The sequence below is a fragment of the Scyliorhinus torazame genome, chromosome 1, assembly GCF_047496885.1.
Source record: "Scyliorhinus torazame isolate Kashiwa2021f chromosome 1, sScyTor2.1, whole genome shotgun sequence".
NCBI classification, from domain to species: Eukaryota; Metazoa; Chordata; class Chondrichthyes; order Carcharhiniformes; family Scyliorhinidae; genus Scyliorhinus; species Scyliorhinus torazame.
In genome coordinates, this window is record NC_092707.1 from 376,531,269 (window position 1) to 376,554,043 (window position 22,775).

At 46.8% G+C, this 22,775-nt stretch overlaps 1 protein-coding gene across 1 annotated transcript in view; it reads left to right on the forward strand.

The window, feature by feature from the left end:
- mtr (5-methyltetrahydrofolate-homocysteine methyltransferase) overlaps nucleotides 1–22,775 on the forward strand; it is a 216,812-nt gene that overhangs the window by 51,401 nt on the left and 142,636 nt on the right. Inside the window, exons 10-18 of the mRNA XM_072511770.1 lie at nucleotides 5,000–5,061; nucleotides 7,278–7,345; nucleotides 9,039–9,118; nucleotides 11,111–11,223; nucleotides 13,429–13,569; nucleotides 14,563–14,748; nucleotides 16,974–17,153; nucleotides 18,473–18,589; nucleotides 18,830–18,970. Coding sequence (XP_072367871.1) covers nucleotides 5,000–5,061; nucleotides 7,278–7,345; nucleotides 9,039–9,118; nucleotides 11,111–11,223; nucleotides 13,429–13,569; nucleotides 14,563–14,748; nucleotides 16,974–17,153; nucleotides 18,473–18,589; nucleotides 18,830–18,970 — 1,088 coding nt within the window. The remainder of the gene's footprint in view (nucleotides 1–4,999; nucleotides 5,062–7,277; nucleotides 7,346–9,038; nucleotides 9,119–11,110; nucleotides 11,224–13,428; nucleotides 13,570–14,562; nucleotides 14,749–16,973; nucleotides 17,154–18,472; nucleotides 18,590–18,829; nucleotides 18,971–22,775) is intronic.

A 22,775-nucleotide genomic window follows, 5' to 3' on the forward strand; every position in this document is an offset into this window, starting at 1 on the left:
AATGGAGGCTGGAGCACCAGGGGAGGCCGCATTGCTTACGGCTGAAGAAATAACTAAGGCGATGGCTGCGGAATTCGAAAGGCAGTTTACAAAATACATGGAGACAATGAGGAAGGAGCTGAGAGAGGTTTTGAGTGTGCTGGTGGAGGAGGCGATTTCCCCGGTGACGAAGGCGGTGGCGAGCGCAGTGGCGGAGGTGCGAGAGCAAGGGGAGGCGCTGAAGGAAGTGGAGGAGACGTTGTTGCAGCACGGTGATCAACTTGCCTCGATGGGGAAGGAGATGCGGAAGATGATGGACATTAACAAGGATCTGCGAGGAAAAATGGAAGACCTGGAGAACAGATCCAGGCGACAGAATTTGACGATTGTGGGGCTCCCCGAAGGAGTTGAAGGACCGAGGCCGACTGAGTATTTTGCCGCGATGCTGGCAGAACTATTGGGGGAGGGGGAGGATCTCTCCCAATATGAACTGGATCGGGCTCATCGGTTGTGGAGACCTGTACCAAAGGCGAGTGAGCCGCCAAGGGTAGTGACTCTGTGCTTCCGTAGGTACAGTGTGAAAGAGAAGGTCCTGAGTTGGGCCAAGCAGAAGCGGGTGGTGCAGTGGGCTGGAGATGGTATGCATGTAGGGGCTGCCTTCAACCGGGTGAAGAGGGCACTGTACATTAGCAAGGTGCAGTGCGGCATTGTATATCCAGCGAAGCTGAGGGTGACTTACAAGCTCAGGGACTTTTATTTTGGAACGGCAGAAGCAGTGGAGGAGTTTGCGAAGGCAGAAGGACTGTGGCAGAACTGAGAAATTGAGAAATGGCCATGTGACGATGTAACCTCATGACTGTATTTTCTTCTTTTTTGTTTCAGGCTAAAGGAGCCAATGTTGTATATATTTGGACAAGGGAAGTGATGGGACTTCCACTCAAAATGAGGGCTCTTTGGGGTGTAGGTGGATATGCGGGGTTTGTGTGCTAAAAGGGGATTTCTGGGCTTTCCTAGGGCTGGGCAAGGGGGAAAGGGACCCGGGCGGGGGCCTCCACGCTGGCCAGTTTAAGCCGGCCAGTGAATGGGAGTGAGGTGGGGGGAGGGGCTGCGGCCAACGGAGCCTGGCAGAACAGGGTCTGAGTGGTCTAGCCGGGGTGAGACAATGGACGGGAGGAGTTGGAGACTGGGGGGGAGGGGGGGGTACAACTCTTGGGTATCATGTACGGTACTCTTTCAGAGGTTGGAGGGCGTTGAGTGTAGGGGGAGTGGACTCTATAGGTCAATAGTGACCATGGGCGGTCCCGGACTCCTTTTCCTTTTCTCCTTTGTTTTTTTGTTGCCACCGTCGGAGGGTTTGTTTTATTGGATGCATATATCGACAGGTGGGCCGTTGTTTGGGGTGGTGGGAGGATGGGATCATTGGTATTGTTAAGGGGATTGATTTTGTATTTGTTACTGTTTGTGGGTGGGGTGTAAATTTTGAAGGAAAATGTGAAAATGGAGAATAAAAACATTTAAAAAAAAAAAAAAGATTATTGTGGAGAATAAAAGCTCATGGTTAGAAATAACATATCAGCATGGAGTGGGGGGGTAGCATATTGCTATGTATAGAAGATTCACTAGCTAACCGGAAACAGAGTTGACATAAATGAGTCATTTTCTGGTTGACAAGATGTAACGATAGGTGTGCCACAGGCATCAGTGCTTCAACTTTTTAGAATTTATATATATATGGGGCGGGATTCTCCCCTACCCGGCGGGGCGGGGGGTTCCAGCGTAATGGAATGGCGGGAACCACTCCGGCGTCGGGCCGTCCCAAAGTTGCGGAAGTCTCCACACCTTTAGGGGCCAAGCCCTCACCTTGAGGGGCTAGGCCCGCGCCGGAGTGGTTTGCGCTCCACCGGCTGGCGGGAAAGGCCTTTGGTGCCACGCCAGCCGGGGCCGAAAGGTCTACGCCGGGCGATGCGGATCGGCGCATGCGCGGGAGCGTCACGTCATCCGCCCGTGGATCGGTGGGCACCAATCGCGGGCCAGGCCACCGTGGGGGCACCCCCCGAGGCCAGATCCCACCCCTGGAGCCTGCCCACGCCGCCTTGTCCCGCCGTTCAAAAGGTGGTTTAATCCTCGCTGGCGGGACAGGCTTCCAGCAGCGGGACTTCGGCCCATCACGGGCCGGAGAATTGGTGGGGTAGGGCCCGCCGACCAGCGCGGTGCGATTCCCGCCCCCGGCGCGGCGCGATTCCCGCCCCCGTCAAATCTCTGGTGGCGAAGACTTCGGGACATGGCGGGGGCGGGATTCACGCCAGCCCCCGGCGATTCTCCGACCCGGCGTGGGGTCGGAGAATCCCGCCCCTGATTTGGACAAAGGGACCACAGATATGGTTGCTAAATTTGCAGTGACACAAAGAAAAATAGGAAAATATTTTGTCAAGAGGACAGAAGGAGGTTACAAAGGGATAAAGATAGGTGAGTCACCAAGATCTGACAAATGGAGCACAGTGTCCATTTTTGGGATAAAGAATAAAAAAACAACATATCATCTAAATTGTGAGAGGTTGCAGAGCTCTGCGATGCAGAGTGACATGGGTATCCTAGTTCATGAATCCCAACAGGTTAGTACGCAGATCCAGCAAGGAATTAAGAAAGCTGATAGAATGTTATTGTCTATTGTAAGGGGACTTGAATACAAAAGTAGGGGCATTATGGTCAGTGGCATTGGTGAGACCACATCTGGAGTACTATGCACAGTATTGGCCTCCTTATTTAAGGAAATATGTGAATGCATTGGAAGCAGTTCAGAGAGGTTTTGCTAGACTAATACCTGGAATTGAGGGGTAGTTTTATGAGGAAAGGTTGGATAGGCTAGGTTTGTTTCTGCTAAAGTTTAGAAGAGTAAGAGGCAACTTGATTGAAACGTAATATCCTGAGAGGTCTTGACAGGGTTGATGTGGAGAGGATGTTTCCTCTTGTGGGAGAAGCAAGGACCAGGGGTCACTGTTAAAAATAAGGGGTAGCCCATTTAAGACAGAGATGTAGAGAATATTTCTCTTGAGGGTTGTGAGTCTTTGGAACCCTTCTTCAAAAGGCAGTTGAAGCAGAGGGTAGGAGGGAATGTGAAGTTAAAGTTAAAATCAGATCAGCCATGATCTTATTGAATGGTGGAGCAGGGGCTGAGTGGCCTACTCCTGCTCCTAATTCGCATGTTTGTATTGCACCTTTGACAATGCATTCCCTCTGCTGTACTGAAATGTCAGCATAGATTATGTGCTCTTCAAATCCTTAATCGCCATATTGGAGACAAGTGCTTGTGAAGCCCAACAGAGAAATGAAACAATGTCCTCAGGAGAGGAGATGAGGGTAGAACATTGGCTGGGTTGGGTTGGGGTGTGGAGGTTAGTTCTGGAGAAACGACATATGGAGCTGATCTAGAGTGCAACAACAGTAGTGAAGGTCCTCTCTTGTCCACAGATCCAGAATCTGTGCTTGTTAAGTTTTCCATTTTTCCTTTCTAAACTTCCTGACATTAACAAATTCATCATCCATCGTGCCTATGAAGAATGGTGGAAAAAGAGATCATGAATGAAAGAGACCCATCAGTGATATATCTCCCTTAGCCAACTAATTAATGATTCTTTTTAAAAAAATGTATTTTATTACAGACATGTATCAAAACAGGTTACAGCGAATAAACTCCCTGGGAAACATACTTCCCAACAATCAACTATACAGTCTGTACAGGATTTCCCCTTTTTCACCCCCTTCCCCACAACAAACACGGTCACAAACTCCCCCCCCCCCCCCCCCACCCCCCTTCCTCAAACCCCCCTGAAGTGCCCCTTAACTCATACTTTATCTTTTCTAATCGCAGGAAGTCATACAGGTCACCCAACCAAGTCGCTACTCCCGGTGGCGATACCGACCGCCACTCCAGCAAGATTCACCATCGTGCAATCAGAGAGGTGAATGCCAAGACATCGGCCTTCATCCTCTCCATGAGCTCCGGCTTTCTGAAACCCCAAATATCGCCACCAAAGGGTCCGGGTCCACTTCCTCCTCCACTATCCTGGCTAAGACCACGAACACTCCCGCCCAGAATCTTCCCTTTTTTCCCTGGTAGATATCAGATACCTTCCTCTCTCCCACCCAGGTATTGGAGACTACTCTGTCCTGTATCCCCCGTGGCGGCAGCAGCGGGAAGGCCGGAACCTGCATTCTCAAGAAGTCTCGCACCTGCAGATACCTAAACCCATTCCCTGTTGGCAATTTAAATTTATCCTCCAAGGCTTTCAAGATGGGGAAGCTCCCATCTATAAATAGATCCCCCATCCCCCTAATTCCTGCCCTCTGCCATCTCCGGAACCCACCATCCAGCCTACCCGGTACAAACCGATGATTATTATAAATCGGGGTCCAAACCGATGCTCCCTCCACTTTCTTATATCTCCTCCACCACCCCAAGATTATTTATTTATTTTTTAAAGGAGTTTGAGGTTAGTTTTTGTATTTAAGTTAATTAATAATAATACTCGCTTATTGTCACAAGTAGGCTTCAATGAAGTTACTGTGTGAAAAACCCCTAGTCGCCACATTCCGGCGCCTGTTCGGGGAGGCTGGTACGGGAATTAGGTGTTGTGTGTTCATAGAATCATAGAATTTACAGTGCAGAAGGAGGCCATTCGGCTCATCGAGTCTGCACCGGCCCTGGAAAGAGCACCCTACTTAAGCCCATACCTCCACCTATCCCAGTAACACGACCTAACCTTTTGGACACTAAGGGGCAATGTAGCATGGCCAAGCCACCTAACCTGCACATCTTTGGACAGTGGGAGGAAATCGGAGTACCCGGAGGAAATCCACGCAGGCATGGGGATAAAGTGCAAGTGTTCTCCCCTTTTATTTGATTGTGATGTTTTGCCTTTTTTTTCTCTTTTCGATTTTTCTGGTTTGCATTGACTATTGTGAAATTTTTTTGAATAATTATTTTTTTAAAGGATCAAACATTGTACTTTTTAAACTTTAGGTCTACCCAACACATTTGGAGGCTATGATGAAACCCCTGAAGTTACTGCGAGACACCTGAAGGTCATTTGAATTTTAACTTCTAACTCATTGTCATTTATATCCAGCTATGTACTCCAAGTATGATGAAATGAACTGTGATAGTCTAAGTGGCTGTTTTTAGTGTATGAGCCGAAATAGCCAGCAGGAAATGATATATCAGGCTGTGCATAGCTGAAAGCGTTCTGTCTCCACGACATCTGTTTTCTAGTAATAGACGTTCATGATACGTGAAAATTATGGCTGTTTTTATTTGTCCTCAATTTTCTTCCTCTAACCCAATGGTAATGTGGCCCTGGTGGTCAGCTAACTCAGTACAAACTAATCTGCTTTCACTGGTTGTGAACTTGGGAGGTAGAAAAGTCATGTAATTAGGCGGGGTGGTGGCATACGTGACTCATGCGCCTTCCTGCCTCCACCAAAATTAAACTTTGGATAGGAAGGCCCATGATCGACATTCCTGCCCCGTCACCAATTGAGGCCCTTAAGTGGCCGATTAATGACCTCATCCCGTTGCTGTTGATATTAATCCAACTGAAAGCGGGCCTGTTGCCATGCGTCGTGCATGACAGGTGAAACTATGGGGGCTGTTCCTCACCTCACTCTGAGTCAAACTCTTGCCCTTGCTTCTGACCCCACTCCCCAAAACTGAGGTGAGACCTCTGCCCCCAGGTCTTGATTTCAGGGGAAGGCCCAGCAATGGCTTTGCTAATGTCTAATTGGTTTGTGGTTTGGCAGGTCTTCCAAAAAAGAGGCACCCGCAGGTCTTGTCGGCTCTCCAGCTGGCTTGCCTCAACAAGATACCACCCTAAGAATGCAACCTGCGCCATTATTATTGCTTTACTGTCCGCAGATAAAATTTATGAAAACAGCTCCACACTGCAATTGCAGATTCCTGTCCTGGATCTGTTGTGCCTATGGGACTAGGAAATCCCAAATTTCTTAACATACTCAATGTTGTTCCTGGTGAGATCCTCTAGAATTTGGTCTGACTTCTGTTTGAGTAAATCACCTAAATTATTTACATGCAGGCTCTGAGGGTCAATTCCTTAGGCGCTGCACTTGAGTAAAGGGCCAGGGGCGTTAACCAGCCAACAGGTTCTTGCTCTTTCTCAGCTGTGTATTGTGATCTATCCAGCGCCACAGCCTCACCCTCACTATCTGCATTCTTAGGGCTGTCTGTCATTAGAGTTTATGAATAATACAAGTTGCGATTGGGTGCTGCTTTATTCAATGGTATTGAAGACACTGACAGGCAGTTCTTCCAAGTCAACAAAGACATACCGGTTACTGTGCAGACTGTAAAATACATTGTCAAACACAGCTTGTGTTAAATACATTCATGTGTGATAGTTTTGTGGTCAAGTGTATGTCTGAGAATGATTAAGGAGGACAGGATTTGTCAAAAGCAGGATAGTACCAGTTTGGAGCTGAAAGGAGATCTCCAGCTTTTTTTCCCCTTTGCCTGCTACGCTCAATGCCATTAATATCCAATCTGAACTAGAAACAGAAAATGCTGAATATATTCAGCAGGCCTAGCAACATCTGTGGAGCAAGAAACGCAGTTAATGTTCGGGTCTGTATGACCCTTTTACAGATCCAGCGTATCAGATAAACATGCAGTTAGGTTGCATCAGAGTGGCTAGCTGTGTGATTCAAGTGTGATCGATGTTTCAGTTGTAAGTTGCAGTTTTTACCTGTCCTGCTGCAGTATTCCTGTATGTTCAAAGATCTGTACAGTTGTTTAAATACTTTAGACTTTTGAAAAAGAATAACTGGGCACGAGGTATATTTATGGTCTCTACTTGGCCAATAAAAACAATATTTTTATTAACAGGGACTTGTTTGCAGTCACCCAGGTGTGCCCTTCCAGTTGTTGTTTTGGACATCCTTCCTGGGCTTTTCTCCCCTCTCCAATGCCCTTTTGGTCCTCCAGCCCTGTTTCCTCTGTGTTCTGAGATGTTTCCTCCCCTTCCATGCAGGCATTTTGCAATTGTAATCTATTATCTTTAATTGCAGCAGAGCACTTTAAATTATCCAAATGTGAACTTTAGGCAACGCACTGTCCAAAATAGGGTTGAAATCCGATATGCTTTGAATAACCAAATGCAAGTGCTGGCAATAAAAGCCCGTGTTAATTTATGTGTATTTTTTTAACATCCAATAGTAATTTTAGTCATAACAGTTGGGTCTATAATTGTAGGTCTGATTAGTTTGACTTGATGGGTCTCGTTTTGCAGGAATTTGCCATGGATGGGCTAGTGAACATTGTTGGAGGGTGCTGTGGAACGACTCCCGCTCACATCCGGTAACTGTTGAATTCCATGGTTTGCTGAAAACAGTACAAAATGCAATTTTTATGCTGTAATGCAAATTTCTTTGAGTGGAAACCTGTTTCTAGTTAGTCATTTCTTTTGAAGCTACTTGTGGGTGGGGTGGAAAAGAAGGCATGAGCCTGCGGGCAATGTAGAATTCTGCTGGCTGATTAAGCAAATGTAAATATCCAAGCTGGGGGCAGAGGTTCGTCAATGCCACCACATTAGGTTTCAGAAGCTCCAAAGCAGACGCCAACCCTGCAAACAAGATGTCAGCAGAGATCATGCCGCACCACTGGCAAGGTGACAGACTTTGGCTTTCCAGAATCAGCTTGTTGAGCCATCAAACAAAGTGCAACAGGTGATCTTATTTGATCTCACCAAAGTTTTGAGGCTGCATTCCGATTATCTGTCACAGATGGAAGAATGCCAACTGCTGGTACATTTTATCAGGGAGAATAAGTAGGCCATATATTCCTTGGAAAATAGGCATCGATATTGGGTGGATAAACAGGGATTTGAGAACACAAATACTCATTTCACTAAAAGTAGTGTAATAAGGCCATCAAAATAGCAAACAAAACACTAAATTTCATTTCTGGAGGAGTATTGAACATTAGAGAAGTTTTGAACATCAGGGAAGTGATGTTAAAAGTTATTCTGCACCTTGTTTTTAGACCAGACTTTAATTAACAGTTCTGGGGCGGGATTCTCCGACCCCCCGCCGGGTCGGAGAATCGCCGGGGGCTGGCGCGAATCCCGCCCCCGCCGGTTGCCGAATTCTCCGGCACCGGATATTTGGCGGGGGCGGGAATCGCGCTGCGCCGGTTGGCCCCCCCCCAAGCGATTCTCCGACCCGGATGGGCCGAAGTCCCGCTGCTGGAATGCCTGTTCCGCCGGCGTGGATTAAACCACCTCTCTTACCGGCGGGACAAGGCGGCGCGGGCTCCGGGGTCCTGGGGGTGGGGGGGTGCGTGGGGCGATCTGGCCCCCGGGGGGTGCCCCCACGGTGGCCTGGCCCGCGATCGGGGCCCACCGATCCGCGGGCGGGCCTGTGCCGTGGGGGCACTCTTTTCCTGCGGGGATGCCGTGAGCGGCCGCTGACGCTCCCGCGCATGTGCCGCCCGGCAATTTCATTTCCGCGCCAGCTGGCGGGGCACCAAAGGCCTTGCCCGCCAGCTGGCGGGGCGGAAATCAGTCCGGCGCGGGCCTAGCCCCTCAAGGTTAGGGCTCGGCTGCTCAAGATGCGGAGAATTCGCCGTTTTTGGCGCCGGTCGGCGGACATCGCGCCGATTGCGGTGAATTCCGCCCAGGATTTCTAAATTATGAAAACGGATATAGAGAAAGTGCAAAGATGATTTAATTGGATGATACTCAGAAAGTTTGATCCAGCTTTGGGCTCTTTTCACAAGAAAAGGGGAGACAAGAGGGAGCTGTTGAAGGGCTTTCAATTAATAAAAGGGCGTGGTCGAGTAGATGCGGGGGAAAAAATTTCCATTTGCAAGGGACACCAGAATGAGATATAAGATCATCACTAAAAAATCCAATAGGAAATTCAGGAGAAACTTCTTTATCCAGACCAGAGAGCGGTGAGAATGGGAACCCGGCACCACGAGGAATAATACTTTGTAATTGGGAATTATTCTTATTGTTTCTTAAATGTTCTGCATCTTGTTGTATTTTTAGGGCAATAGCAGACGCAGTCCAAAAATGTAGACCTAGAATTCCTCCTCCCTCGGTTTTTGGAGATTTCTTGATACTATCAGGTAAATAGACAAACAGGTCGTTTTTTAAATATCTGAATGCTAACCTATCATGTCCCATTCAAGTTACGCCATATCTAGAGAGTCAGGTAGACACTAGGGTCAACTTTTTTCTTTGAATGATTAAAGAATTAGACCAATTCAGAAAATGTATAATTATTAAGATTTAATTTTGGGGAAGTACCAGTACACTAGACCATAATTTTGAAAATATATATGTTTTTATTCATATTTACAAAGAATAAACACAAACCCAACATAATCCTCCACCCCTATACGACAACCAGATCCCCATAGTGTAAGATAAACAAACGGATCCCTTGTGGAACACTCATCTGATCTTCTCAGGTCAAATTTCACCTTCTCCAAGTATAGGAACTCCATTTAATCCCCCAGCCACAACGAGGCACAGGGAGAGAAGCTGACCTCCACCCCAACAGGACCCACCTGCGAGCGACCAACGAGGCGAAGGCTAAGACATCTGCCCCCACAGCCGTATGCAACTCCGATAGGTCTGACACCCCGAATAAGGCCTCCAAATCTACCTGTAGGACCTCTGACATGGTGCTAAAAAACGACCCCCAAAATTTCTCCAACTTCGAGCAGGACCAGAACATATGTACATGATTAGCTAGGCCCCTCCCGCACCGTTCGCAGCTATTCTCTATCCCCTCAAACAGCAGGCTCATCCTCTCCTTTGTTAAGTGCAGCCTGTGCACTGCGTTTAATTGAATCAACCCCAGCATCGCGCACGGGGTTTAGGCATTAACCCTCCGTAACGCCTCACACCATAATCCTTTCTCCAAACGCCATCCCCAGCTCCTCCATCCACTTGGTCGTAGTCCCTTCCATGGGCACTTTATCCTCCATGATCCTATCGTAAATCACTGAATCGACCCCACCCTCCAGCCCCATCACTGACAGCACCGCCTCCAGAAACAAAGTCACTGTGCCACCAAAAAGTTTGGGAAGACATTTCTCGCAAGTTCCGCATCCGTATGTATCTGAAACCCTCCTCACGCTGGGGCCCAAATTCACCCCAACTCCTCCAAGCTTGTGAACCACCCTTCCAAAAACAAATCGTTCACCTCCTCCACCCCTCTCTCCCATCCCCAGAACCTCGCATCGATCTTTCCTGGCTGAAACCCATGGTTCCCTCTTATCGGCATCGCCCTCCAGCCTGCCCTCAACTTAAACTGTTGCTGGAATTGCCTCCAAACCTTCAGTGTGGCTGCTACCTCAGGACTCCCTGAATATTTCCCTGGGACAAATGGTAGCACCGCCATTGTCAGCGCCTGGAACCCCGACCCCTTACCGGAACCCCCCTCCATCCGCACTCATAAGGCCTCCATCTCCCTACTCCAGCCCGCACCTTCTCTGTATTCGCCACCCAGTAATAGTATAGCCGTCCTCTTTGGAGCACCGCTTTCCTTATCCTAGCCACCTTTCCTGCCCACACGGACAACGAGACAAGTCTACCCCTTAAAAAATGAGTTTGGTAAAAAGACCAGCAGACACTGAAACAGAAACAAAACGTGGCTGAATGTTCATCTTCACTGCCTACACCTGGCCTGCCAACGACAAGGAGAGACTATGCCACCACAAGTCCTCCTTCACCCTCTGAACCAAGCCCTTGAAATTGAGCTTACGACGCTGTACCCAATCCCACGCTACTTGCACCCCCAGATACCTAAAATGAGTTGTTGCCACTGGGAATAGCAACCTCCTCACCCCACCCCGTGCCTGGAGAAGACACAACAAAATACTTGCTTTTCCCTAAATTCAATTTGTACCCCAAAAATGCCCCAAATATCATTAGCAACCCCATTATATCCCATATCCCTCAATTCATGTGGTACAGCTCACCAAATAGACATAGCAGTTATTATTTTTATTTTCTGCCTCCGTTTCTATTTGTTTTACTCTGCAATGCCTCTGGATATATTCAAGCAGCCTTTTTAGCTTATTTTATGATGGCTTTTTTATTTTTCGTAGGTCTTGAACCTTTTAAAGTTGGACCATACACCAACTTCGTCAACATTGGAGAACGTTGTAATGTGGCAGGATCTAGAAATTTTGCTAAACTTATTATGGCAGGTAATTATGAGGTAAAGTGCATTTTTATCTCTCATTGCTGTAAATGTTGAGGTTTTTTTAAACAGTTATTCAGTTTCTATAAATCCGAGGCAACATGGTGACACTGCTGTCTCACACGCCAGGGACCCGGGTTCCATTCTGGCCTTGGGTGACTGTCTGTGTGGAGTTTGCACATTCTCCCCAAGTCTGCGTGTGTTTCCTTTGGGACCTCCGGTTTCTTCCCATAGCCCAAAGATGCGCAGGTTAGGTGGATTGGCAATGCTAAATTACCTCTTAATGTCCAAGGGTTAAGTGTGTTACCGGGAAAGGGTGCAGGGGTGGGCCGGGGTGGGATGCCCTTTCAGAGGGTCAGTGTAGACTCGATGGGCCAAATGGCCTCCTTCTGCACTGTAGGAATTCTATAATTCTAAAGTGCCTCAAAAGCTGTGAGGAAGGTGGTTTGTGTGTAACTTACACTTAATAATAATCTTTATTGTCACAAGTAGGCTTGCATTAACACTGCAATGAAGTTACTGTGAAAAGCCCCTAGTTGCCACATTCCGGCGCCTGTTCGGGTACACAGGGAGAATTCAGAATGTCCAATTCGCCTAACAAGCACGTCTTTCGGAACTTGTGGGAAGAAACCCACGCGGAATACAGGGTTAACGGTAGAGTTCTTGGCAATGTGGAGGAGCAGAGAGATCTTGGGGTCTATGTTCATACATCTTTGAAAGTTGCCACTCAAGTGGATAGAGCTGTGAAGAAGGCCTATGGTGTGCTCGCGTTCATTAACAGAGGGATTGAATTTAAGAGCCGTGAGGTGATGATGCAGCTGTACAAAACTTTGGTAAGGCCACATTTGGAGTACTGTGTACAGTTCTGGTCGCCTCATTTTAGGAAGGATGTGGAAGCTTTGGAAAAGGTGCAAAGAAGATTTACCAGAATGTTGCCTGGAATGGACAGTAGGTCTTACGAGGAAAGGTTGAGGGTGCTAGGCCTTTTTTCATTAGAACGGAGAAGGATGAGGGGCGACTTGATAGAGGTTTATAAGATGATCAGGGGAATAGATAGAGTAGACAGTCAGAGAATTTTTCCCCGGGTGGAACAAACCATTACAAGGGGACATCAATTTAAGGTGAAAGGTGGAAGATATAGGAGGGATATCAGAGGTAGGTTCTTTACCCAGAGAGTAGTGGGGGCATGGAATGCACTGCCTGTGGAAGTAGTTGAGTCGGAAACATTAGGGACCTTCAAGCAGCTATTGGATAGGTACATGGATTACAGTAAAATGATAGTGTAGATTTATTTGTTCTCAAGGGCAGCACGGTAGCATTGTGGATAGCACAATTGCTTCACAGCTCCAGGGTCCCAGGTTCGATTCCGGCTTGGGTCACTGTCTGTGCGGAGTCTGCACGTCCTCCCCGTGTCTGCGTGGGTTTCCTCCGGGTGCTCCGGTTTCCTCCCACAGTCCAAAGATGTGCGGGTTAGGTGAATTGGCCAATGATAAATTGCCCTTAATGTCCAAATTGCCCTTGGTGTTGGGTGGAAGTGTTGAGTTTGGGTAGGGTGCTTTTTCCAAGAGCTGGTGCAGACTCAAAGGGCCGAATGGCCTCCTTCTGCACTGTAAATTCAATGATAATCTATGATTAATCTAGGACAAAGGTTCGGCACAACATCGTGGGCCGAAGGGCCTGTTCTGTGCTGTATTTTTCTATGTTCTATGACACGGGGAGAACGCGCAGACTCTGCACATACAGTGACCCAAGCCGGGAATCGAACCTAGGACCCTGGAGCTGTGAAGCAACAGTGCTAACCACTGTGCTACCATACCACTTTGGTCTGATACATAGATTATTGTTATACCCATACATCTTACTTACATCTGTATACAACTGGTGGATCAGTGGACAACATCCTGGAGCATATCTTGCACTACCTGGGTTCAGTGCTCAATACTGGGCCTGATATTAAAATTAGGTTACTGCTTCCAGTAACCTCAATACATTACATTACATCAGGCAGTGTGACTGCAACTGAAGAATATGGTGTCAATGACTAATGTTCTGAATCATTTCTGTAGTGAAATGTGTGGTACTTAGGAAAGTTGCCACTTTTCTCAGATCCAAATCATTGACAGGTCATAGAGGAAGAGGATTGACGGTAGACAGTGGGCTGACATGTCATTTTTCTATAAGAAATTAAAGATTAATTCGTTGTTTAACTAATACTCATTGTAGGAAGCCTTGAACGTAGCAAAATCCCAAGTGAAAATGGGAGCTCAAATCTTGGACATCAACATGGATGATGGAATGTTAGACGGCAAGAATGCCATGACCAGATTTTGTAACCTTGTAGCAACAGAACCGGATATTGCCAAGGTAAGTACAGTAATTGCCTAAAGGCAACAAATATGCTCGAAATTCAGTAGAGCAGGAACAGTATGATAAAAAAGGCAGGTGGTTGACCAGAATCTCTACTTGAATGGCATTAATAAATGTTAATTGACCATACTGTACTCTAAACTTCAAAGGACATTGAAAGATTGGTGAAATGGGCGAACAACTGACAGCTGGAAATTTAATCCAGAGAAGTGCAAGTGATTCATTTTGTTAGGCAGAATGAGGCTAGGCAATATAAAATAAAAGATACAATTCTCAAGTGGGTATGAGTGCACAAATCAGTGAAAATGGAAGTGTAGGTTGTGAAAGCGGTCCATAAAGCCTCCAGAATTCTGGGTTTTAAAAATAGGGGCTTGGAGTACAAAAGCAAGGAAGTTTTGATAACCTGCATAAAACACTGATTCTACCTCAGTTGGAGTTTTGCAACTAGTTCTGGGCACCATGCTTTAGGAAGGATGTGAAGGCATTGGAGGGGATGCAGAAAAGATTCAAAAGAATGGTTCCAGCAATGAGGAACTTCAATTACGTGGATAGATTGGAGAACCTGGGGTGGTTCTCCCAGGAGGAGTGAAGACTGAGAGGAGATTTGCTGGATGTATTCAAAATCATGAGGGCTTTGGACAGAGTAGAGAGGGAGAAACTGTCCTCACGGGTGAAAGGATCGAGAACACCGATTTGTGTCGATTGGCAAACGAAGCAATGGTGACATGAGCAAAATCTTTTTTTATGAAGCGTGCGGTTAGGATCTGGAAAACACTTCCAGAGAGTGTGGTGGAGAGAAATTCAACTGTGGCTTTTGAAAGAGGTTTGGGTAATTATGTGTAGAGAAAAAACTTGCTAGGAAATGACAGTGGGCCGGGGGGGAAGCCACCACAGACACAATGGGCCAAATGGACTCCTGTGCCGTTGTATGATTCTATTCCATGACTATTAAATTAAACAACTTAAGTCAACTTTGTTTTTCTGTTGAAGGTTCCATTGTGCATTGATTCTTCTAATTTCGCTGTGATTGAAGCGGGGTTGAAATGTTGCCAGGGCAAGTGCCTTGTGAATAGCATCAGTTTGAAGGAAGGAGAGGAAGACTTTCTGCAAAAGGCACGCATCATTAAACGATTTGGGGCTGCTGTTGTGATAATGGCATTTGACGAGAAAGGGCAGGTAAGAGAGTTGGGTTAAACAGCAAACATATGGTCAAACGTTCCTTGCTGCATTCTACAATGATCCTTAGATCTAACTTATTAAATGTTGGGAGGAGTGGGTGGTTGCAAGGTTAGTGGCTCTCGTCAACATTCTTGAATTTTCGCTCTTTCCCTCTATTTTGAGGAGAAAAAAAATCACTGGGGATTGGTACCTTTGAAGCCTTTGGCCTTCCCTCTTTCTTTTGGGGGGGAAGGAAGGGGGGAAAAAAATATCGGGGATGTTCTTGGACTTTCGCTCTTAAAAGAGACAATCTGCTGAGTTTGGTTCCGGCGCCTTTAACTCTGGATCTTTACGAGTGGGGGGGGGGGAATCACCGGAGTTTGACACCATTGTTGTTTTCTTCTCCCACTTTTTCCTTTCTCTGTTTTGTTTTGAGGGAGGGAGAGGATTGAGGGGGAAAAGGAGAAAGAACGATTTGACATTGGTCCCGCTGTGTTCAGTGGAGCAGCTGAACGTGGAGGAGCTCCCATTGGGGATCGTGATTTTGTTCCTTTTTATTCTACTTTGAACTTGCGTTCAAGATCCATAAATAGATTTTCGACTTTGGAAAGAGGTTGATGAGGTACTTCATGGCACAATCTATGTATCAATCCGACCTCAAGGTTCCTAAAGGAATCTGTACATTTCCAATTATCAGGAGCTCAGGTCAGGATTCAAGGAGTTAAAATAGAAGAACAGGTTGTGCAGAAATGATGTCCAACCTCCCGAAGTCAGTGAAAACATTTGTTGCCAGGATATGGGTTAGTATTTTAGAGGTGGAGGGGTTTTCCCACCCTGCCACCTGAAGAATCAGTGAGGAATACATCCGCGCAAATGCCAACTGCCCCACGGCCATTTGTCAGCAGATCTATGTCCCTGGCATAGCCCCTCCAGGATTGGTGGCCACCGCTGCAACAACAAGCAGTCCCCAGATCCTGACGTTTGGAGCCAAGATGGGGGTGAGTTCGAGGACCTTGTGATGGGGACAGGAGGAGAGGCCTGGGGTCAGTGGTGGAGAGGGATGGCCAAGGCCAGGCGAGCTAGGGAGCACCAGGGGTGTCAAATCTTGGAGGGTGCCTGATGTGGAAAAGGTGTCAGTGAGGGAGGCGTTTACCCCTCCACCTCACGATTGAGGCCTGAGCAAAAATTGAGGCCAGGCAGTAAGTGGCCAATAATTCTTCACTTACAGGCCTCAAATGTGGTGAGGTTGCCCACCCCAGTAGAAATTTAGGACAGGTAGGGGGTGGCAGGAAGGCCACCTGGGGAATTTTACAACCATGGCGTAGGACCATGAAATTCTAGCCATGAAATTTATGCTCAGTAAACTGGTGACATCTAGTGGCAAAACCCATTACTACACTAAACTGTCACAGTGATTGATTGGTTACTCAGGTACCATGGTTAAAATTATTGGAAGCCCTGTGCCACCAGGCGTTGGGATAAGGAGGGCTGGGAGTTTGCATGCAATAATCAGTTACTCAGAAGATCAAAGGTTTACAGCCCATAATTTCCTGTCCTATCCTGCATGCAAAGGTGGTGCAGGGTCTCAGAACATTTCATGCCACGTACCTTTTATGTCAGTCATCAATCGGACATGTGGCTGTCTGTTACAGAACAAAAAGCATTATGTCTAGGAATCTAAACATTGCTCTTTGGGATTCTATTTGCTTTTTTTTTAGTCTCTTCATGTAAAGTGACCCATCCCATAGAATTGAGGTGACTGCATTTGTGAGGCAGCTATTGGTAACTTTGAACAACAAGTGTGTCATATATGAAATGTAAGTTCATTGCTGCCTCACGGTGCTGAGGACCCGGGTTTGATTCCGGCCCCAGGTCACTGTCCGTGTGGAGTTTGCATATTCTCCCCGTGTCTGCATGGGTCTCACCCCCACAACCCAAAAAGATGTGCAAGGTAGCTGGATTGACCACGCTAAATTGCCTCTTAATTGGAATCTTTTTTTTAATTGACAATGAAGCTCGCACAATTTTTATGAATAAAAAGAATTGCAATTTCCAAAGTCATAACTTGAAGGCGACAGTATGATCATGCTTTGAAATTGCAGCTTGATAAATTAATTATTGCAAGTTACTATATTTTGATTAATAATAAGAGTTTTTACTGTAAATATATCTTGATTAATAATGAGTATTTACAGATGAAGCAAAGTGAAGTCATATTACTCAGATTTGTGTTCTCTTGTTAGGCAACTGAGATTGAAGATAAAGTGGAAATATGTACCAGGGCCTATGGCCTGCTTGTGAGCAAAGTGAAATTTAATCCTAATGATATAATATTTGATCCAAATATACTGACAATTGGAACAGGAATGGAGGAGCATAATCTGTATGCTGAAAACTTTATGAAGGCCACTTCAATTATAAAGGTAAGTGCATATACATTGAAGCATTTAAAAACTACAGTGAGAAGCTGAAATTAGTTCTTAACAAATGGAGCTGTCGATGAATTATTTTACCGGATGGAGATATGATTTCATTGAAATTCAGTCTGTGAATAACAATGAAAATAATTATTTACATAGATTACATAGATTACATAGAACATACAGTGCAGAAGGAGGCCATTCGGCCCATCGAGTCTGCACCGACCCACATTAATCCCTCACTTCCACCTTATCCCCGCAACCCAATAACCCCTCCCAACCCTTATGGACACGACGGGTAATTTATCATGGCCAATCCACCTAACCTGCACGTCTTTGGACTGTGGGAGGAAACCGGAGCACCCGGAGGAAACCCACGCGGACACGGGGAGAACGTGCAAACTCCGCACAGACAGTGACCCAGCGGGGAATCGAACCTGGGACCCTGGCGCTGTGAAGCCACAGTGCTAATCACTTGTGCTACCGTGCTGCCCTTTAAAGGAAGCTACTTATTTAAAGGGAAGCTTTAAGAAGTGAACTAAGGCACCTGTTTCTTTTATTAAATATTTTTATTCAAGGCTTTTCAACAATAATATAAATATACAAAATATCAAAAGAACAACCAAAGGGCATCAGAAAAACAACACATCAACCCAATAACTAACCCCAACCCTGCCCACGGTGCTGAGGACCCGGTTCGATCCTGGCCCCGGGTCACCGTCCATATGGAGTTTGCACATTCTCCCCGTGTCTGCGTGGGTTTCACCTTCAGAACCCAAAGATGTGCAGGTTAGGTAGGTTAGGTGGATTGGCCATGCTAAATTACCACGTAATTGCCCCCCCCCCCCCCCCCCCTCAAACCACTCAATCCTCTTCGAAGAAATCGATGAACGGCTTCCAAGTGAACCCTTCAACTGACACCCGCAAAGCAAACTTGATCTTCTCCAACTTCAGGAATTCTGCCAGGTCGCTCACCTTCGGCAGCTCTGAGTCCCTCCAACATAATAAAACCTGTCTCCGGGCTATCAGGGAGGCAAAGGCTAATACATCGGCCTCTCTCACTCGCTGCACTCACGGGTCTTGCAACACGCCAAATATCGCCACCTCTGGACTCGGGACTACCCTCACCCCCAGAACCTCGGATGTAATATCCGAGAACCCCTGCCAGAACCCCTTAATCTTGAACACGCCAAAAACATGTGGACATGATTCGCGGGCAAAGGCACCTGTTTCAAACAATGCATTGGTTCATCATTTCTCTTCACATCTCTATTGGTTGCCGTTGTTTCTTGCATTGATCGTTTGTCCTTTTCTCGTTACAGGGAAAGTTACCAGGTGCTAGAATCAGTGGCGGTCTTTCTAATTTGTCCTTCTCATTTCGAGGAATGGAGGCAATCCGTGAAGCCTTGCATGGCGTGTTCCTGTACCATGCTATAAAGGTTAAAAAGAAAATTCAAATGATACTCTTTCAAGCACATTTATTCCATCAGTTTGGATAGTAATATCAAGAATAATTATCTCTAAATACAATATATGGTTGGAGTTTGAATTTTTATAATCAGACCTTCAAGGACCGTTAATAGAACAGCTAGAAACTGTTACAGTTCAGTGTAATTTTGTTGGCTTTATTCCATTTGTAGCAATTTCTCACTTCACATTTGTTCAAAATCTCTTCTTAGGCAGGGATGGATATGGGAATTGTGAATGCTGGAAAGTTGCCTGTTTATGATGACATAGACAAAGAACTACTGGACATGTGTGAAAATTTGATCTGGAACAAAGATCTTCTAGCTACAGAGAAATTGTTGCAATATGCGCAGGTAAGGACATTGAGCAAGAATATTATTTATTTATTGAAATTGCTGGTTGTAGAAAATAAATCATTGAATGAAACTGGCTGCCATGAAAGCGATTTATCTTCTGTGATGTGTACTTTTGCTGCTGTATACTTTATAACAACAATAGCAATTTACATATGATGTCTTTGACATTAAAAAAATACAAAGTTAGTACCCAGGGGCGTCATTCTCCGACCCCCCCGCCGGGTCGGAGAATGGCCGTTGGCCGCCGTGAATCCCGCCCCTGCCGAAGTCTCCAGTACTGGAGATTGGGCGGGGGCGGGAATCGGGCCTCGCCGGTTGGCGGGACCCCCCGCTCAATTCTCCGGCCCGGATGGGCCAAAGTCCCGCCCAGAAATTGCCTGTCCCGCCGGCGTAAATCAAAGCTGGTATTTACCGGCGGGACCAGGCGGGCTCCAGGGTCCTGGGGGGGGCGCGGGGCGATCTGACCCCGGGGGGTGTCCCACGGTGACCTGGCCCGCGATCGGGGCCCACCGATCCGCGGGCGGGCCTGTGCCGTGGGGGCACTCTTTCGCCTCCGCCACGGCCTCCACCAGCTGGCGGGGCGGAAATCACTCCGGCCCTGGCCTAGCCCCTCAATGTTGGGGCTCGGCCCCCAAAGATGCGGAGCATTCTGCACCTTTGGGCCGGCGCGATGCCCGTCTGATTGGCGCCGTTTTTGGCGCCAGTCGGCGGACGTCGCGCCGTTGGGGGAGAATTTCGCCCCAGAAATTTAAACCGAAAAATAATTGACACAGCCGAAGGAAGATATCTGGACCGATTGAATCAATGCTCGGTTGAAGAGGTGTTTTTACGGGGCGTCTTAAAAGAGGAGGGAGGCCCTTTGTGATAGCCACCTTGATATGGTGGAGGCACTTCTCAGAAGATTCCTTGAGCGATGCAGTCAGGAGCTCCTTACTCCTGGTGGAGCCCAAAATGACGACAATACTTGGGGTTGCCAGGGAAATTCAGTCCAAAAAGTTCTCAATGGCAGAAAAGGCAAAGGAAGACTGTGTTTCATGGGCTGCAAAAGCAGCAAAACCCTGCAACGACAATGTGGCCTCGGCCATCGTGGTACAACATATTGACAAAACCTGGCCACCAACCCATCAAGATCACAAGGGCAATAACAGCACCCCCAAGGTTAAACAAAGTCACATGCATGCTTTGTTTGCTACATCTTGTGGCAGTGGAGAATTGGCAGCGGGAATAGGGCTATAAACCTGGGAGCCCCTAGTTGAGAATCTGTACACAGGTAATAAAGATTATTGGACACCTGTGTTGGGACAGAGGTGTCTTTAGGCAGTGGTATCTGTGGCTGAGCAGTCCCCTTCAGGATATCCTCCCCTCACCCCAAATGAGGGGGTACCTGAAAAGGTGGCCTAAAAATAGGCTGTCCCATTTTCTCCTTGCTGGGGAACCATACCCTATGGATCATCATTTTATGGTCAAAGAAAGAAAACTTTAAATTTTGCAACTTGGAATATTAGCACACTCATGGATAAAAGAAGTACTCCGCAGACCGACTTCAGGGATGGGACGTTTGTAGCTATTTTCAAGCAGAGTGACAAATCATGTTGTAGAGACTATCAAGATATTTTCCTCTTGTCTAGAGCAGGAGAATCCTGACATGCATTCTCATGAATCATCTACTTTCAGTGGCTGAGGATATCCTCCCAGAGATGCAGTGTAGCTTTACACCTTCAAGCAGAACTGCTGGCATGGTCTTTGTTGGCAGACAAAACCAAGAGAAATGACGAACACAACACCAAGAACTCTTTGTTGCATTTATCGATCTGACCAAAGCATTTGACTCAGTAAATTGCAAGAATCATTGGGCAGCAAACACAGAGAAGAGTGGTGGGGATGGTTGAGAGAGCTGGAGGCGGAATGGATGCAGATGGAGAACGTCCCTCTGGGCGCTGACCACTGCCTCACTGCCATTCCCCCCAGCCAAACACTCGAGCCTGGTGGTAGTAGCCACATTCAAGATCTGGAACCAGCTCAGACACCACTTTAACCTGGGCGACATGTCTGTTGCGGGCCAAATCTGCAGGAATCACAAATTTATGTCGGCCAAAATAGATGGCACCTTCAAAACGTGGAGAGAGGACGAAGGGGTACTGACGGTAAGAGACATGTACGTGGATGACAAGAGTAGCGACCCTGGGGGAGCTAACCGAGAAGCTCCAGCTCCTGAAGGGAATGAGCTCCAGTACCTGCAGATGCGGGACTTCCTTCGCAAGGAGACCACGACACTCCCCCAGACACACACTGCTGGACAGACTGCTAACGCCGGGCTTGCTAAGGGACGGTAAATGTGGCGACATATACAGACGACTGTTAGAAGAGCCCCACTGGACGAGACGCGCGAGAAATGAGGGGAGGAACTAGGCATGAAAATAGGGGGAGGATTCTGGATCGAAACTCTGCACAGGTTAAACTCCACGCACTTGTTCAAAGGGCTGAGCGGTATCGGGGGAAGTCCGGCCAACAACACCACATGTTGTGGTCCTCCCCCGGGTTCTGGACCACCTTTGTCAAGGCCATGTCCAAAATGGTTGGGGTGAAGATGGATCAATGCCCGTTAGTGGCAGTCTTCAGTGTATTAGAGAATTCAGAGCTCTTGGTGGGGAGGGGGTGCTGGCACCATGGCATTTTCCTCCCTGATTGCCTGGCGGACACTCATGCTTGGATGGAGGTCAGCAGCACCGTCCAAGGCATCAGACTGGCTGTCTGACCTAGCGGAATTTCTAAAATTGGAAAGAATAAAATTCAGCATCGGGGATCAGAGGAAGGGTTCCATCACACATGGAAACAATTCACCAGCCTCTTCGAAGACTTGGGGGGGAACAAGCTGAGAAGGGAAGCAGGGGGAGGGAGGACACCCACCGTGAGGAGAAGGAGAAATCTGCACAACACACAGGGCCACAAAGGAGCAGCTCGGACCACATCCACACTACGCTGATCACTGCAATGTAAATAGACCACTTATCTCTTCTGCCATATGTTTTTTTTTTTGCTCTTGTTTTTGTCTGATAACACTAATGTGAGTATCAACTACATGTACAGAAAAAGGCTGCAAATTATTTATAATCTCAATTATGAGTAATGCAGTTGTACAATTGAACTGTAGGAAATTTACTTAGGAATTAGGAGCAGAAGTAGGCAGTTCAGCACTTTGAGCCTGCTCCGTCATTTAATCTGATCATGGCTGATCTCTTCCTGGTCACAAATCCACTTCCCTACCTCCCTACCTATTCCCCGTATCCCTTTTACCCGTTTGACTTCCATGTCATAAATGAAAACTTCCAATAAAAATATTTTTTTTAAATAGTAAATTGCGAGGTTCTGTGGATTGTGCTCCAAAGATTTGGATATTTTAATAAGCATATTAGATGGTTACCTTTTTGGGGTTTTACTGCATACAGCATACTTTCTGTAAGTGCTGCAGACTATGAATCCATGATATTGCTGCTTTATGGAATTTTCTAAAGCACAAGGAAGATTCTGATAGGTTACACAGTGAAGAGTACAGGCATTTGAGACACACCTTAATTTCTCAGAATTGCTGTGGGGCAACTAGCATACTCCAGTTATCACAGTCAAACAGGATTTGAACGGTGCAAATTTAAACAAAATCCTGATAGGAAAGGGTGTCACCACAGTGACATTTGAATATTCGTTCAGAAAGCTGTTTCTCTAGATATTGAGTGCACGGTCCTCACCACTTAAAAGAAACATAATCAGAATCCTGCAACTGTTTCATGATGTTATGGCTGCAACT